The sequence below is a fragment of the Ovis aries genome, chromosome 10, assembly GCF_016772045.2.
Source record: "Ovis aries strain OAR_USU_Benz2616 breed Rambouillet chromosome 10, ARS-UI_Ramb_v3.0, whole genome shotgun sequence".
Classification (NCBI taxonomy): domain Eukaryota; kingdom Metazoa; phylum Chordata; class Mammalia; order Artiodactyla; family Bovidae; genus Ovis; species Ovis aries.
The window spans coordinates 34,473,664-34,491,824 of NC_056063.1; the positions used below are offsets into that span (position 1 = coordinate 34,473,664).

An 18,161-nucleotide genomic window follows, 5' to 3' on the forward strand; every position below is an offset into this window, starting at 1 on the left:
GACCTGACTCCTTCAGACAGGGGCCAGGTAAGGTCAGTGTTTTCTAGAACTGATTTTGACACCCACCGTGTTACACCCTTATGGACCAAGTTACCGAGTCCCCATCAGGTTCCGGACACTCAGATGTAGCTCTGAGGAACAGTGGGCGATGTCGGGGAGACGATCGATGACCCAAGATGTATCTAAGTCATAGCAGAATACGCCGAGTGAATTAAACCCCACAACAGGGGTAAAACCGTGATGCTGAGGGATTTCACAAGGGTTGTAGTTCTTACCCACGCACCAAATCCAGGCAGGCTTAATAGGGGTGATCAAATCTGGTTTGAAAAAGGTGAGATTTCTGCTGGTAGTTATGGAGTAGAAGTGGAGCGGTTCAGCAGTCAGAGGCACAGACGTTTTTTGTGATTTCACAGAACAGGACACAACAGTTTGATTTGGTGTCGGGGAACCATCCCGGTCAAACTGAAATCATTAGGTTCAGGCTGTGGATTCTTGGATTCCACATAAAGGATCTGTATGTTACTTGATAAGCATTGAGGGATCAGAGATGTCTTTGAATAGAGAAGGGCCAAGCTCAGAACTGTGTGTTTGAGAAGTTAATCCACCGTCTCTAAAAAAGAGAACTGGGGAGAAAGATGACCAGAGAGAAAGCTATTGGAATTTATTGCCGCAGAGATCTCGGAGGTAACAGGGCTCTGAAGTGTTGGGAGGAGATCCAGGACACGAGGAAGGACAGAGAGTGAAACAATAGACGCAACAACAAAGACCCAGCGTGGCCAAAAATAACTAAGCACATAAATATTCTTTAAAGAGATACCACAGCGCCTGAAATATACTCATAGTACCTTAAGATTGCTTAGCTTGATATCTTTATTATTAATATCATAGCATATATTGTTTTATATTTTAAACATATGGTTTAATGTTAGTATCATTAGCATATAGCATTTATGTTATATGTATTATACATTAGAAATAAAATTTTGTTTTATTTTGTCATATTATTTACCATATAATTAAAACTATAGTATTATTTATTATTGATATTATTACTACTAATAACAAAGCATGAATGTTAGCTGTTATCAGATTCATTGTTAGTTAAAATTGCCGCCTTCAGTCAGGCTCCTCAGTACAGACCAGTTAAACTCTGCAAATCACTTTCCACCTTCCAGCCAGAGTTTCTCTGAGTCTGCAGTGGGCCCAGCCAGGATGCACAGTAAGGGCACAGACCCAGGATGCACAGTAAGGGCACAGACCCAGGATGCACAGTAAGGGCACAGACCCAGGATGCACAGTAAGGGCACAGACCCAGCATGCACAGTAAGGGCACAAAGCCTCAGCTGGAGCTTGTGCCTTGGAGCTGTGACCTGGACCTGGAACAGGGCCCACAGGGGAATAGCTCAGGCATTGAGGGTGGACACCTGCTGTCTCCGCCAGACTTGTCGCGGTCCTGATGTCCTGTAGGTTAGGTTTGGGCGTTTCTCTTCCAGCTCTGTCGAGCTAATCCCTGGTTCAGGAAGGAGAGGCGTTAACTCCTGAAAGAGTTAAACATGACTTGTAACCCTGGTGTTTCCACTGGACTCTGTTATCAGCTGGACATGAACCTCTGTAGAGTACAAATGCCAGTTCCCAGAAATGGCTTTAAAAGCTTTCAAGCCAGAAGGAATGGTGGTATAAAGCATTTGGTCTAAAATATGTTGGCCTTCAATGGCTACTCCCCCTCGAGGGGTGGGGGTAGCGGCTGGAATTTTACCAGCTCACATTGGAACTCTAAAAATGTCATTGACTCATCCAACTAAAAGTATGCATAGCAACCTCTGTTTATCTGATTTGTTCAGTTAATAAAGGTCCTTCTCAGCCGCCCTCTCAAGGTCAGCATTTTGGGGTTTGCTTCAGACGCTGGGTAAACTGAGGCCTGGAGAGGGTACCGTCCCCTCCCAAGCCCCATGGCTGGGCCTGGAGCTGGGCCTCCAGGGGGACCGGAGCCTGGGGAGCCTCTGCTGGGACCCGCATACAAACACATTCTGACCATTTCTGGTTTCCCAGTCTTTGGTGCAATCCTTTCATCTTCCTTACCTGTAAAACAGAATTTAAAGTATCCACTGTATGGCTTTTAGGATTAAATGAGATGGGATCAGTGAAGGCCAGTTTTGAGATGCTGGCGTCATCGCCATCTGCACGCTTCCTCACCGTTTTCTCTTGTCCAGCATCCTTGCCACAGAGTGTGGACCAGCATCCTTGCCACGGAGCGTGGACCACCTCCTACCTCCGCGGGTCCTTGCCCAGAGCCGAGTCCTTCCTCTTGATTTTCTGGGTGGAGTTGGCAGCTTGGGGTGGGCCGGGCCACTCACTGAGGACCTTCATTCCGTCCCTCTCCTGGCAGTTTGGGTGTCATCACTCTATGGCACAGGAGAGGAAGCTGTGTGGACAGTGGTGGGCCTGTGGCTCAGAGGGCAGGGCCCTGCCGTGTCCGGAAGGTCAGAGCCTCGGGTGGGGTGGGCGGCCCTTGGACACGGTGTGTGACTGATCCACTCCCTGATATACGACACAAATGTGTCATATGTTTACTTACAGCAGGTTCCACTGCACGTCTGGATTTGTTCTTTCTGAGGCATAAATTATTCATCTGAAATACTGGTACTGCAATTTTTGAATTAAGCACACTGGAGATCTTTTGCAGCATCCACGTTAGATTCTCTGGAGACACCAGGTGCCGCTCCTGGTCGCGCCTTCCCTCCCGTGGTCCCTGTACCCACAGCCCCAGACTCTTAACCAGGGTGTTCTTGGTGAACAGCAATCTCATCAGGTTCAGGGTTTACTTGGCCAGTCAAGTGCATTGGATGGACTCTTGTTCCTTTAAAGGAGGGATCACAGATCTAGTCATCATCAGTGAGAGTTGCCGAAAAGAAAGAATCCTGGGAAAGTCGTGTCCTTCTTTTTCGGACACCACCTCCCCGACCCCACCCCCCAGTTCTTTTTATAAAGTCATGTCTGGATGTAGGGTGAGAACTGCTTCCTTGACACCAAGAACTGCTCACTTATTTGCTCCTTTATTCCCATTCATCCCTCAACTGTTCATCAAAGTTTCTAACTACTGATTTCCCAGGCTGCAGACTTTGGGGATGTGATGATAGCATCAGATCATTTGGAAAGAATGTAAGTAGCTGCTTTCATGAGACACCCAGATAAACAAATCAAGCCTATAAAAATACAGCAGTGGTTTTAACAGAGCCGCAGAAAACAGAAAGTAGAGCCCAGGGGAATTTATGAGGTTTTCTTGCAGGAAGTGATACTTCAATTGAATGTTGAAGGATGAAATTTTCAAGTGGACGGGGGCAAAAAGGTATAGTGGAGGGAGCAGCCGTTCTCTCATTTCCAATTGCATCAGATAACGAGTGGCAAACAGTGAGTTGTTTGGTGCGGCTGGTGAAGCTGGAGCTGGAAAGGCACATCGGATGAGGTTTTGAACCGCCAGCCATGATCTGATGTGTGTCTTATTGAGAGTCTTAGGAGTCTTAGCCGCGCTCCTCTTAGGATGGAGAGTGGATTAGAGACACGGAAGAGAGTTACTGCCTCTACAAGAGCCGTGAACAGATTCCCTCTGAGACTGAATGTTGGCAGAACGTAGTCGTCACGTGGGTGGAGGTGGCTGGAGGTGGCTGGAGACGGAGGCGGAGGAGTTAGGGGTGCCTGAGATCTCCTCGGCTGAAACACAGAGGCAGGCATGTTTATGAAGGTGCTGTTCTGCGTTCTAATCCGGAAAACCTTGGTTTCCTGGATTCTACAGGCATTCGGGGCTGTTGAGTGGCGTGACTGTACTGCTAACTGTGGCTTGAAGTGCACTGATGCTGGGAACACAGACACCATCCTTCAGCACCCTCCCCAGAGAGTAAGCCAAGCCCTGCCTCCCTGCCTGCTTCCCTGCATCTTGATTCCTCTCCTTCTCTGTAGAGGAGCTCAGATGTCATCAACAAGGTCTCCTGTCCAAGAAGGTTTAGACAATAGGCTTCTGTCATATTCAGCTCTAAAGCACAGTTCTTGATTTTGGAACATTTCTGTTGTTGTTCAGTCACGTCCAACTCTTTATTGTTCATGTTGTTGTTGTTTTTGTTGTTTAGTCGCTCAGTTGTGTCCAACTCTTTGTGACCCCATGGACTGCAGCACACCAGGCTTCCCTGGAGTTTGCTCAGACTCACGTCCATTGAGTCAATGATGCCATCCAACTACTCGTCCTCTTCTCCTCCAGCCCCAATCTTCCCCAGCATCAGGGCCTTTTCCAGTGAGTCAGCTCTTGCACTGTGCTGCTGTTGATTCTGAGATGGTAGAACAGTCTTGGGCGGGGTTGGGGGGGGCGGTGTTAAGTCCCCCAGATGGAATTCCTCTGAATGATTATTATGAAGGCAGGGGAGGGAAGACCTCAAGAGTCCAGATTTTTCATAGTTATCAGTAAGGGTCTTTTTATGCTCAGAGAACTGTGTGATCAGTAGTAAATTGTGTCCACGTGAACGTTAATATTTGCATTTTTAATGAATTACCTATTCTGCCCATCAAACAAGTTACAAAGGCCATAGGCTCACAGACTCTTTTCAGCACATTTAATCATCAGTTTTACACCTGTCAGGACAACTGAAGTCTGTAACACCAGCGCTGCACTCTCCAGGGAGACAGCAAGCATTAATTGCTCATGAGTTTCTCTTTTGAGGGCTTCCCAAGTGGCTCAGTGGTATAGAACCCAACTGCCAGTGCAGGAGATGCAGGATTGATTCCTGGGTGGGGAAGATTCCCAGGAGAAGGAATTGCAACCCACTCCAGTGTTCTTGCCTGGAGAATCCCATGGACAGAGGAGCTTGGCAGGTGCAGTCCGTGGGGTCACAGAGTCGGACACGACTGAGCACGCACACTCAGAGTCAGCAGTATTTCTCTTTTGATTCCATATCCAGCTTTCTTCCCACAGCCTATGGAAAGCACTTAAACTGTGCCGGGAAGCAAGGGTTAATGAGGCCACACACACGTCTGTGTACAGACGTTGATGACGGGTGTGAATTGGCAGGTCTAGGTCAGGCTTTCTGAGCCCTGGGTGGTTCTGCGCTGAGCTGCTGGACTGTGAGAAGGTAGACCAGGTGGGGCTCTGGCCTGGCCACCTACACTCAGAGAGAGTGTTTCTAAAGCAAGGGAACACTCTTGGAGAACATGGATGTGGTTACCTGCTGATTTTCAGAGCGTCTGGGGGCCACTACCTGTGGCAGAGTTGGGGTAGGTCTTGGCTTGCTGGTGTCTGTAGTACTAGGAAGAGTCGCAATCAAAGCTGTGTCCTCTGGATGGCCGTATTTCAGAAGCACATAAAGTTTGCTCAGTGATTCAGTTTTAGAATTTGTGGGACACTTCACATGTGTCTTGCAAGGAATATGTCTCTTGGCAAAGCCTCGCTGTTCGGATGTGAGCTTCAGTCAGGGGTTTTCCCCCATCTGTCCCTCTCTCCCTCTGGACTTCTGCTTTGAGTAAAGTGTACATTTTGGTTTTATGTATTACAATTCTGCACCACCCAGAAGGCGAGCTCTCTCCTTCCTGTCTCTGGCGAGGCTGCACGGTTTCAAAGCACAGCCACAGCTGGTTCTCCCCGAGCTGCCCCGTGGGCATGAGCTTAAAGGAGCCAGCGTCTCATTTCCTGCCTCTGCACACCTTCCTTTCACCCGCCCCCATCACTTCCTGGAGCGTGTTTGCTCTCAGAAGGATTTGTTACCTGATCTGTCCTGCCGCTGGTTTTCCTAAACCCATCTGTCTGCCTCTCTGTTTTTCTTTTCTGTATCAATGAGGAAAGCAGGTTGCATAAGTGAAAAACAAACAAAGCCCAACAACAACGGCATGTAGATTTGTGATCAGTTTATTGTCTGCAATTTTTTTGTACTTCTACTTTTGCTAGCTTGCTGTTTCTGAACCTTTTTATCACAGGATGATGATATAAATGAGTTTTTTCTCACTGTGTGCTGAAGTTGTCTGTGCTGTTTGATTTAGTAAATGAACTAAGCAGCCCATAATAGCCTGTTTTTTATATGTGCCTACTGCAAAAAAAAAGAAAATAATAATACAAACTTTTCCCCAGTTATTCTCATATTTTCCCATGGTGTCAGAGGAAAATGTTTTAATACACCCTCGTATGTTTTTTTTCTGGAGGTATGCAGATTAAACTGACAAAAGTTGACTTTTATTCAAGTGAGTAAGTGGGAGTTCACAGAAAACTGACTGCAAGAAGTGGTTAGGGCATCTTAACAGGGGAAAGCGGTAGGAAAAGCCACTTATGGAAAATGAGTGACTTTTAGGAAAGATGAGGGCCCTGTAGAACAGGAGGGAGACAGGCTAGTTTTGTGCCAGTGTCTGTTTAGCTGAGGGCTTCTCCTCTCAGTGATAAGAGTCAGTCTTCCCTGGTTGGAAGGAAAAGAATACCTTTTCCTTGCAAGGGAGGGAAGGGATTTATGACAACTGAGTTCTCCTGCTTTCAGGTAAAAGGAAAGCCTGTTTTTACGTGTCTCCAGCTCAGTCTGCAGCTCAAAGTGGTGTTTATTCACCATGGTGTGTTCTGGACCCTGTCCATGGTGACTTGAATTGGACATAGACGTCCAGGCTGTAAAAATCGAACTGGCAGGTCGGAAGGGAGTGGAGTTTGCCAGAGCCCACTGCCTTCTGAGCAGAGGTGACTTGGTATATCTGGAGAAAGAAATGGCAACCCACTCCAGTATTCTTGCCTGGGAAATCCCATGGACAAAGGAGCCTGGTGAGCTACCGTCCATGGAGTCGCAAAGAGTCAGACACGACTGAGGGACTAAAAAACGACTTGGCGTATGGGCGCGTCATGACGTAGTGGGGACGGGTTACAAGGCCCACACCTGGTGTCACTGCTGACTGGCTGCGTGGCCCTGAGCAAGTCACCAGGCTTCCCTGGGTCTCAGATTAAAAGTACATTACCTGCATTTCAGGTCTCAGTTGCCACTGATTGGTGAGAGGCGGGGCTCACTGGGCCAGTTCTCAGGGCAGGGTTCTGGGGATTTGGGGGTAGGGAGACAACCAGAGTGGCCGCTCTTCCTGCCCTGCTGTCTCTTGACTTGCCTGGTTGTTCCAGCCCTCCCTGGGTGGGGTTCTGTTTTATTTTCAAGTCGTTGTTACACAGCGTCTCAGGACGGAGGGGCTGAAGACACCAGGCTCCTAGGGACTGCTGCTTGCTCTGAGCCCAGACGTGGAAGGTCTGCGGGCTGAGCCCCCGTGGTTGTTCTTCCGTGCGGCTCTTTGAGAGCAGTGATTCACCAGGGCTGAGGTGGGGGGGCACTCTGATCCCCACAGTTACACTTTGTCCTCCTAGGACCCAGATGGGAGCAGTGGCTGAAGCCTGGGGCCACGAGCCAACCCCAGGCCAGGAGGACTAGACAGAAGTGTGCCCACTCCCACACCTTCGGGTTTCTCCTAGTACATGGCATTGCCTCTGAAACAGTCACTTGAGAACTTGGGAAGTGTCGTCGAATTCTGGGCAGCAGACTCTCTACCTGTGGGGCTGTCTGGTCTGGAATCTGAGATCCTGAGAGGTTAGTAGTGACTCGTTCAGGCACACCCAGCTGGTTAGTAGGCTGATCTGGTTTAGCGCTTGCCCCATCAGACCAAGTCCCCGCGTGCTGGGCCACGCAGCAGCCCAGACTCAGTCCCCTTAAGACACATTGTCTGTGAACCTGCTGAGAGAGGCAGCCTTGGATAGCAAATGCAGCCTCTGGGCCATTTCTCCTGCAGGCCTGCGTTACCTGAGCTTTGTTAGTTATCTATTTTATATATAGTGGTGTATATATTGGAGAAGGAAATGGCAACCCACTCCAGTGTTCTTGCCTGGAGAATCCCAGGGACAGCAGAGCCTGGTGGGCTGCCGTCTATGGGGCAGCACAGAGTCGGACACGACTGAAGTGACTTAGCAGTGTATATGTGGGCCTCCCTGGTGGCTCGGTGGTAAAGACTGCCTGCAGGGCAGGAGACCCGGGTTCCATCTGTGAGTCGGGAAGATCCCTTGGAGGAGGGCATGGCAACGCACTCCAGTATTCTTGCCTGGAGAATCTCATGGACAGGAGCCTGGGAGGCTGCAGTCCACGGGGTCACACAGAGTTGGACACGACTAAAGTGACTAAGCAGCAGCGACAGCAGTGTGTATCTGTCAGTCACAATCCCCCGACTTATCCCTCTCTCCCCTTGTCTCCTGGTAACCATAAGTTTGTTTTCTACATCTGTCACTCATTTCTCTTTTGTAGGTAACTTCACTTGTACCCTTTTTTAAAATTCCACATATAAGTGGTATCATATGATACTTGTCTTTCTGTGTTTGACTGACTGATGATAATCTCTGGGTCCACCCATGTTGCTGCAAATGGCATTATTTCATTCTTTTTGAGGCTGAGCAATACTCCGTTGTATTGATGTATATGTACTACATCTTCTATATCCATTCCTCTGTTGATGGACATTCGGGTTGTTTCCATGTCTTGGCTATTGTAAACAGTGCTTCAGTGAATATTGGGGAGAATGTATCTTTTTGAATTATAATTTTGTCTACATACGTGCTCAGGAGTGGGATTGCTGGATCATATGGCAGCCCTGTTTTTAGTTTATTAAGGAACCTCCATACTGTTCTACATAGTGACTTCACCAAGTTACATTCCCACCAACAGGGTAGGAAGGTTCCGTTTTCTCTACACCTTCTCCGGCATTCATTGTTTGTATATTTCTTGATGATAGGAATTCTGATTGGTATGAGGTGATACCTCATTTTAGCTTTGGTTTGCATTTCTCTAATAATGAGTGAGGTGGAGCATCCTTTCATGTGCTTTTGGTCTGTCTGTATGTCTTCTTTAGAGAAATGTTTATTTCGCTTTCACCCATTTTTTGATTGGGTTTTTTTGCATTGAGCTGAACGAGCCGTTTGTATATTTTGGAGATTCATTCCTCAGTTGCCTCTTTTGCAAATATTTTCTCCCACTCTGAGGGTTGTCTTTTCATTTTCTTTATGGTTTCCTTTGTTGTGTAAGAGTATACGACAAAGCTACCCTAATCAAAACAGTATGGTACTGGCACAAAGCCAAAAATGTCAATCAGTGGAACAGGTTAGAAAGTCCAGAAATAAACCCACACGTCCATGGTCAATTAATCTACGATGAAGGAGGCAAAAACATACAATGGAGAAAAGACAATCTCTTGAATAAGTGGTACTGGGGAAACTGGACAACTACATGTAAAACAATGGAATTAGAACAATCCCTAATATCACACACAAAAATAAACACAAAATGGATTAAAGACTTCAATGTTAGGCCGGATATTATAAACCTCTTAGAGGAAAACACAGGCAGAATACTCTTTGACATAAATTGCAGGAACTCCTCACTAGACTAATGAAAACAGAAACAAAAATAAACAAATGGGTGCTGCTTTTCTTAGTATCTTTTATGATGGTTCATCATGTGTCACCAACATCACTACTGAAATTAGGGTTTTAATTAAGCCTCTGATTAAAGACAGGTTTGCTTCTTCCCATCTGTGTTTCAGTCGTGTCTTTCTGGCATATAGTCAACTTGGTGGGGAGGGGCGGGGGCTTGTTTTCTTTACCTTCCTGGATATCACCCTTACCTAACTTGTTCGCGTTTGAAAAGGTTGTGACCGAGGGGTCCTGGAGGCAGGCTCCCCCACCGGAGGAAGAGAGGACGGAGGCTCAGAGGATCCCCAGGAAGAGACTGGGGTCTGGGAAGAGGTCGAGGCCCCGACCACTCTCTGACTATGGCCAGCTGGTCGCCCGAAGTCTGTCTATCCCAGAAGACTCGATTGCCGTGGACCCCCAGAAAGAGGATGCTGTGGACAGTGACCACCAGCCCAGCATGGCCCCCACAGACCCTGCAGACCAGACTCCTGCTGGGGGCTGTCTCCAGGGGGGCCCAAGAAGACGCCCCATCTCCGTGATCGGTGGGGTCGGCTTCTATGGGAGCAGCCAGACGGAGGAGGGGGAAGCCCTCCTGCCCCAAGTAAGACCAGCCATGCTGCCCGCACAGCCTCCTGGCCTCTGTCCTCTTGCTGCAGACTTCCCAGACACGTTTTCCTTTCTTCTCTCTGCCTCGGGGATGGCGTCATCCGCTCACAGCCTTTCTTCCTGACTCTGAAAACATGCATGAATTAGAACTAACCCACTGACATTTGGATGGCTCTGACTAATCTTCTGTCTTTCTGGGATCTCAGATAATATGTGAAACTGGTTTGCTGTTTGTTCTAAATCATCTGGGGAAAGTAGCCGTGCATATTTAGTGAGCTTCCTCGAAGAAGAAATCTGGAAAGAAAATGCCGCTTATCCCTAAAATGGAAAGACAAGAAGAAAATTGATTTTTTTCTAGATGAGAAAGTAATTTTTTTTCTGCCATTTTATTACTCTTTACATGTCAGTTGCAGCTTTGTAACTGTTTCAACAATAGATTAAAATCTTAATATTATTTCCTTAGTATATTTTAGCAATTCAACAAATACTTATCAATTACCCAGAAAGCCCTTTGAGGATACAAACATTTAAATAAAGGCCCCCATTCAGAAGGAGTTTATATTTGGTGAGGTCCTTATCCCAGCCACGGTCAAGTGTTCACATGAGTAAGTGTGGGTTTCATTTTTCTTTTTTTTAACTTGCTGGTTGATATCATAAATAACTCAGGAAGAAAGTGAAAATGGTAGTCACTCAGTCATGTCCTACTCTTTGTGACCCCATGGGCTGTAGCTCACCAGGCTCCTCTGTCCATGGGGTTTTCCAGGCAAGAATATTGGAGTGGGTTGTCATTCCCTTCTCCAGGAGATCTTCCCAACTCAGGGATCAAACCCAGGTCTCCTGCACTGCAGGCAGATTCTTTACCACCTGAGCCACCAGGGAAGGCCTAAATAACCCATACATTCTCTTGAAAGGGCAGTAACATATTGGTATTGGATTTTCTATTTGCATTCTCCCTATAACCCTGGCACAGTGCTTATTTATAGCAAATACCCCCCAAATCTCTTGCTTAATTGAACTAACTTGAATTCAGTTAAGGTGAAAGCAGATTATGTTGAAGAATACTGCAGACTTTTTGTTGTGTTGAGATGCTCTACATGCGAGGAAATGATTCTGAAGGTGGCTGTCCTCACCATGGTATCACAGGAAATGATTCTGAATGGAAGCAAATCTCTTCTAATATGAAACACAGTCTAGGGGCGATCTAAGCACTTAAGACAGTTTTTCACTTCAGAGCATCCAAAAGGAGCGTAGTAAGATAATTTTCTGCCCCCTAAGCTTGTTTAGGGAACTGGGTAGAGAAATACTGAGAAAGCCTATGGAAAGCATGGACCAACATGGCCTTCGGTGTCATTTTAGGGACGACTCGTATGGACGATCCCAGGGGCTATAGATGCTTCTAAATTGGTGGGAAACCAACTCTCCTTTTAGACAAAGCTCATTGCCCTGTTAGTTAAGGTGAACAAGAACCGTGTTCTGCAGATGCTGGTCCCTGCCTGCGGGTGGGTGTGTGTGTGTGTTGTGTGTGTGTGGGGGGGTGTGTGGGAAGGAACTGTCACGGGCCTCAGTCACTGGCACCGCCTCGGCTTCCCTGGGGGTGCTGCTGGACGCGTGTGGGTGGGGGCCGTCACTTCCTCCACCGTGGTCTTTCCTGAGTGTCCCCGTGGGTGTGTCCTGACAGGTGGCTGACAACCTGACACCCTGGGGGTCTGCACTGGGTTTCCACGTTGGAGGAAGGTTGCCCTTGAGTCTGTGCAGCCGTGATCTGGGGCTTCGAGGCTCCCAGCCCCACTTCCTGCCTCTCCTCACCGCCCCTCCTTTCCTCTGCAGCCCGCCGCCCGGCCGCCCGTGCCCGCACACCAGGTGCCGCCCTACAGAGCGGTGTCAGCCCGGCTGCGGCCCTGCGCCTTCTCCCAGAGCACCCCCATTGGACTGGACCGTGTGGGACGCCGGCGGCACCTGAGAGCGTCCAACGGTGAGTCTCACAGTCCCCCCCGGGCAGGTCCGTCTCCCGGAGGCGGGTGTGGAATCGTTGCTCAGTCTGGGAACCCAACCTGTTGCACCCGTCTGGCCTGCCCTGGGCCCAGGGAAGGCACCCCGTCCAGAGAAGGTGCCCTATGGGCTCTGTGTCGTCTCAGTGACCTTGACCTTGGGAAGTCTGGGTCCTGGGTTCCTGCTGTGGTGATCTGACCATGAATGGGCTCCTGGGGATTTGTCTTAACCCTCTGAAAGCTCTTCCTGAGAGTTTGAGATTCGCTTGTTTATCTAATAGATGGTATACGTATGGAAGACTTTATCTAATACAGCCATGCATACGCCGGCCTGGGACTTACCCAGTGAACACTTGCCGATCTGACTTCAGGTTCCTGAGCGCGGACACCGATGTCTGAGCCAGCCCGCTGGTTGGACAGTGGCCTGGCTGGCTCACGGGCAGGGATAGGACGGGCAGTTTTGTGGGGCAGACACCCTCCCATGTGCTCTGAGGATTAATTCATCTGATCTCAACTCTATGCTGAGCGGATGCTTTTGTAATCCTCGCTTTACAGATCAGAAACCCCAAGTGTAAATAGATAAACCACCCAGGAAGTGGCAGAGAAGGGACTTGAATCTACAATCAGTTAGAATTTTCACTGCAGGCCCATGTTTTTAACCACTGAGCTATGCGGACTCCTTAAATAGAGGCAGTGAACGGCTAGCCACCGGAGAGCTTCAGTGCTGACTTTTTCTGTCTTGGCTTTGAGGACGAGCCTCGCACGTGAGCGTGAGTGAGGGACGGGGCTCTTGGAGGCCTCGCCAGCTGGTGGGTACGCCCTCCATGTGATGGTGGTGACCAGAGCCACAAGAAGGGGCAGGATTTAAAGAGTTGTTTCTGGAGACTTGGAGGAGAGTATTGCTCGGTGTCACTTAGATTTCAGGGATTGGGAGGAGGAGGGACCAGGGTGCGTGAAGAAGTGACCCAGAAATGGTTACCCTGGGAGTGTGTCCTGGGAGGTCTCTGCCTGGGGCTGAGCGATCAGCTTGAACATATGGCTGAGGAATTGTCCCCTCCTCTCCCACCATCGAGTGGCCTGATTTCTACCCCAGGAGGAACCCAGTCTGAACTCTCATCAGACAGGGTGACAAGAAAGAGGAATTGGAGGGCGGCTGGGGGCGAGGAAGTTTTCGAGCATCTCTTGATTTGTGTCCTCTCGGCCGAGCAGCTGGGGCCCTGGGATAGCGCCCCCTCCCTCATCCCAGGGCCCCTGCCTCTCCTCGGGCCAGGCTTCCATCCACACTGGTTCTGAGCGCCTATTCCTGTTCGGTTCTTGCTGCTGTTTCCCTGCGAACTTCCCTGTGGTGACTGGAATAAAGCCCCAGCCTCGTAAGGAGTTCGCAGGCTCTGCCGCCTGCCTACCTGCCGTCTGCACCTCTCCTTCTCCTGCCTGCTCTCCTACCCACCACACGGCTCGCACCCTCGCTCTGCCCAGAACCTCCTTCCTTCCCTTTACACACGGCAGTGTTTGTTCCACCCAGAACTCAGACCCACTGCCCTGGGGACCCCTGTGACAAAGGCATCGTCAGTCATTCTGCTCAGCAGCCCCTTCCGTCCCACCCAGTCGTCAGCGCCTGGTGATGAATCTCAGGAAAGTTGTCACAAGGAGAGAAAAGGCAGCGTTACTTGTGATGGAGAGAAGTTGAAGCAAGTGTCCACTTTTGGTGGAATAGTGAGCCCAGCGTGTACGGGTGACCGCTTCAAAGCAGCTTATAGCATCATCAGGAAAAAGTCTGTAACAACGGGGAAAGTGACCACTGTAATGTGAGAAAATTAAGGAAGAAAAGGAAATAAAGTCACACATATATTGTTGTATTTACTAGGGCTGCCGTCACAGAGTACCACAAACTGGGTCCCTTCAGCAGCAGAACAGAATTGTCTCCATTCTGGAGGCTGGAAGCAGGGCGGTTTCCTTCCGAGGCCTGAGGTGGGAACCCTCTGCCGTTTCTTGGTTCCTGGCGGCCTCGGGTCCCCTGAGCTCGGCGTCTGGCTGTATCTCCCTGGTCTCTGCCTTCATCTTCACGTGGTGCCATAAAGAATTAAGGCACTGTCCTAATGACCATGTGTCAGCTGGATCATTTACGAAGAGCTTGTTCCAAATAAGGACACATCCTCGCTGGTACTAGGGGTTAGAATTTCAGCATCTTTAGGGGGGTACACATTCAGCCCGTAGCAAACCATGATTGCAGCCCTATGCAGCATGCTCACATGTGGCCAAAGGTTTAACATGAGTGTGCATAAGTGAAAATACTGTAGTTAGGCGGGCAAGAATGTGGACAGTTTCTCCTCCAACCCTGTACTTACATGAACAGTTTATTTCTGTGCTTTCTGGAACCATGCTTTGTTTTGTTTTGAGTTTAGTGTTCTTTTGTTGAGAAGTAGCAAAAACTCACCCTGCCTAGCTGGAGCAAAAAGAGACTGTCTTGGGAGGGTGTCAGTGTCCCCAAAATTGATGGGGTGCCTAGAAATGCATCTAGGAAACACCTGGCAGTCAGGGTGGCCCCCGGGAGCTGGGGAGCCGTGTGGAAGGAGCTGAGGAAGACACCGTCCATCTGTCCTTGAGTCACTCACTCAGGAGCCAGAGTCCCAGGAAGGGGGTTCAGCCCCCCAGCTCAGGTGATGGGTCCACCAACACGGGGCGCAGGGACCGGGAGTAGGATGGGTCCTCCAGGGATGAGGCGGTGAGTGTGTGGATTCCCCGACCACGGCGGAGGAAGGTCGCTCCTCCAGGGAAGTCACTCATTCATTCATTCATTCATTCAGTGTCTGCCAAGGGCCTGCCATGTGCCAGGAGCACAACGAAGCCCCTTTCATCTCACAGGTCCTTGTGTGGGGATGATGAGTTAACAAGGAGCTGTAACACCACGGGGGCACCGTGAAGAAAGGTGAAGTAGGTGGAGGGTGTTCTTTGGGGGGAGGAGGTGGCGCATGCAGCTTGCGGGAACTTAGTTCCCTGACCAGGGACTGAACCCAGGCCCTCAGCAGTGAGAGCGCAGTCCTAACCACTGGACCGCCAGGGAATTCCCAGGCATTTGTTTTTTAAAAGGACAGGGCACACCAATTCCATGTCTAATGAGAACCCTCTCAGTCTTTCCCTGGAAGCAGCCCAGGGGCTCATCAGTCACTGCTGGTGTCTCCAAGTCCAGGGCCTCCGATCAGGTGCCTCCCTCCTGCAGGCCCACCACTGTTTGTGCCCAAAAGTAAATTTAAGCACCACACACATCTCACAGTGGAAAGAAGTGGGAGGAGAGGAAACAGAAAACACAAAGAGATCACACGTGCACATGCCTGACGCCAGGAAAGGGCGTGCCTCCCCTCTGCGGCTGGCTGTGGGGCACAGGCGCTGTCTCGCCTTCTGCACGTCTGGTCCCCGCGCACTCCGGACCCCCTGCTCCTCACAGCACCTGGTGCTTATCTCTGCCGTCTGAGGTGCTCCAAGCCTGTTCTCCAAGATTCTGAGCTTGCTTCCAGTCATCACAGTCTCCTTTATTCCCCTCTTAGTTGAAAACCTGTCAGTCTGCAAAAAAAGAAAGAAAAATATGTGGAGCGTCCGCTCTGAGCCAGACACCACTGTTACTGTTGGAGTAAAGCAGAGAGTCAAGCATCGCAAAGCATGTATGTTCCCGCATTTAAACAGAACCAGTGAGTGGATACGCAGGGCTCCCTTGGGCACTAGTGAGCCTTCTGGAGAAGGGGAAGGTGGGAGTAGGGGAGGGCAACCTCATGTCTCTGAGGAGGTGACCTTGGAGCCAAGACTTGGAAGATGAGCAGGGAGCGAAGATCTGAGGGAACAGAGGTTCCAGTCAAAGGAGCATCGAATGCCCAAGTCAGGCAGGAGCTCAGTGTGTCCGAGGTTCAGCGAGAAGGCCGGGTGCCTGGAGCTCGGGAGTCCAGGGCCAGGGAGGCCGGGGCAGCCCGGAGGCTAAAGAGAGTCTGCATAGAAAGGGCATCGCAGGTTTCGAGGAGTCAGGGTTGTTCCAAGTGAAGCGGAAGCCATTGCCAGCTGGGCTTCAGAGAGCAAGGCCATTGGGGAGTGAGGCCAGAGGAAGGAGGCTGATTGGAGGTTGCCGCATTTGTCCAATTGGGAAATGCTGGTGGCAGAGACCACAGAGGACACCACGTTTTCCCTGGGTGCTCATTCCTCATGCATGAGGAGGCTCACCAGCCCGGCCTGGGCTCAGAGCCAGTGGCACCAGGGCTGGGGTGCTGCCAGGAGCCCCTCCTCAGAGGGGAGGAGATTCAGCTTTGACAGAGCAGAGTTACTGGATGGAAAGAAGACACTTTGCAAGTGTATTATTAAGTGATCGTGAACCCCCGTGTTGACCCCTCCATTCCTGCACTGCCGTGAACAGCGCCCCCTCCGGGGAGATTCCAGCAGGACTCTGATAGGCAAAACAAACAAACCCAAATCTAGAATAAGTGTCTCTTCCAGGAAAGACAAACCGCCTATTGTGAAAAGGGCCCACTGTAATCAGCTCCCCACAAGCAGCCGTCTGGGTCCTTCAAGGCACCGTATCATTAGCTTTGTGGAGGGGACGCCCGTGGTTTAGCCCAGGCTGGGCATCCGTTTCTGCCACCAGGGCCGTTTTATTTTTTGAACCCGCTGAGTCAGCATCAAGATGACCAGGAACAAAGATGGGCATTTGCGGGGTGTACATAATGTCACACCGTTGTTAAACAGCCTCGTTTGCAGTGGATTTCCATGGGACGGGTGGTTTCCTGTGCCGGGGTGTGTTCTGATATGTCCAGTCACATCCTCCCCAGAGCAATCTGGTAACCCACAGTGTCCTACCCAAGCTCCTCCAGGGGCTTCTCAGCCAAGCCATTCACTCCAGTCCACATGTGTAACCCCTACTGAGGCCTCTCAGTCAGAAATTTCCAACAGAGCATCGCTTAGAAGCTGGGGGACCTCCCTTTCCTGGGCTCCATCACCAAGGAATTCACAGGAAGGAAGGGTTGTAGAAATGGGACCCCCCCCCCCCCCACCCCCACCCCATGGTCATCTGCCTTCTGCCTCAGGAGGAGGCTCTGAGTTGGAACCAGTTTAGCTCTGGGCGTGGGGCGAGATCCCCGGATCCCTGTGGTGGTGGCTCATGTGTGCCTTCTGCCCGCTGACTTGGGGATTTGCTGCCCTACGAATCAAGCAGCACCTTCATGGAGTCCCTCGTCAGTTTTGTCCCTAGGGACCCTGTGATAAGTTTAGTACAGCCAGAGGTCCGCTGGGAGGGACCATCCCAGTGACCAAGCTGGCCCTGCTGCCCAGGACAGAAATGACATCTGCTCTTCCGTGTAGACCTCACACCACCATGGGAGTCCTGGATCCCTTGGCCCCCGGCCCACTAACAGATGCTGCCTTGTCCATCGTGTGGTTTGGGAAGCCTGGGGGATGGTGAGAATCTGACAGGCCAGCTCCAGCATTCCTGTCTCCCAGACCCCTTCTCCATCTGCCAGGAGCTGGCCCCTCAGCTGCCTCAGGAATGGGCAGCCTGGGGGCCCAGTTCCCCTCCCACCGACGTGCTGGAATGCACCCAGCTCAGGAGCTGAGTGTTGCATGCAGAATCCCTGGTAGATGCCACCCAAATGGACAGATCTGGTTTGATCTGAATTGTGTTTGGTAAATGTAGTGTGTGGACCTTGTTTGGATTCTGATACCAACCAACCAGCTGTAAAAAGGTCATTTTGAGATGGGGAGGGACATTTTCATATGGACTCAGTATTCAGAGAAGGAATTACTGTCAATTTTGTTCATTATCACGGTAATGATAGTGCAGTTATTTTTCAGTCCTTATTCATTTGGGTGCATACTAAATATTTGTTGCATGAAATTATATATTCGAGATTTGCTTTAAAATATCCAAAAAGACCTAGTTGGAAAAGATTGATAAAATATTGATCCTTATAGGTTCATCATATACTTTTTCTACTTCTGAGTTTGTTTGCAATTTCCTAGAATAAAACCTTTTTAAAATAGTGAACAGTATATTTCCTCCTCCCTGGTCAGGTGCTCTCAAAAATATTCAAATCAAGATGCACCCGGAAAGTAACAATTTCTGAAAATGTAGAGTTGAACGTAGCAATTTAATTTTT

General features: G+C 49.8%; 1 protein-coding gene across 7 annotated transcripts in view; it reads left to right on the top strand.

Moving 5' to 3' along the window:
* The window catches only part of SPATA13 (spermatogenesis associated 13), a 230,255-nt gene that overhangs the window by 175,068 nt on the left and 37,026 nt on the right, over nucleotides 1-18,161 (top strand). For 4 of the 7 annotated variants that reach the window (XM_060394101.1, XM_060394103.1, XM_042254888.1 and 1 more), the window contains exons 3-5: nucleotides 3,791-3,892; nucleotides 9,675-10,040; nucleotides 11,873-12,017. In XM_060394101.1, coding sequence (XP_060250084.1) covers nucleotides 3,791-3,892; nucleotides 9,675-10,040; nucleotides 11,873-12,017 — 613 coding nt within the window. Of the gene's footprint in view, nucleotides 1-3,790; nucleotides 3,893-9,674; nucleotides 10,041-11,872; nucleotides 12,018-12,694; nucleotides 12,843-18,161 lie in introns of those variants that run through there. The other 3 variants (XM_060394104.1, XM_042254893.1, XM_042254891.1) reach the window with 3 other exon arrangements.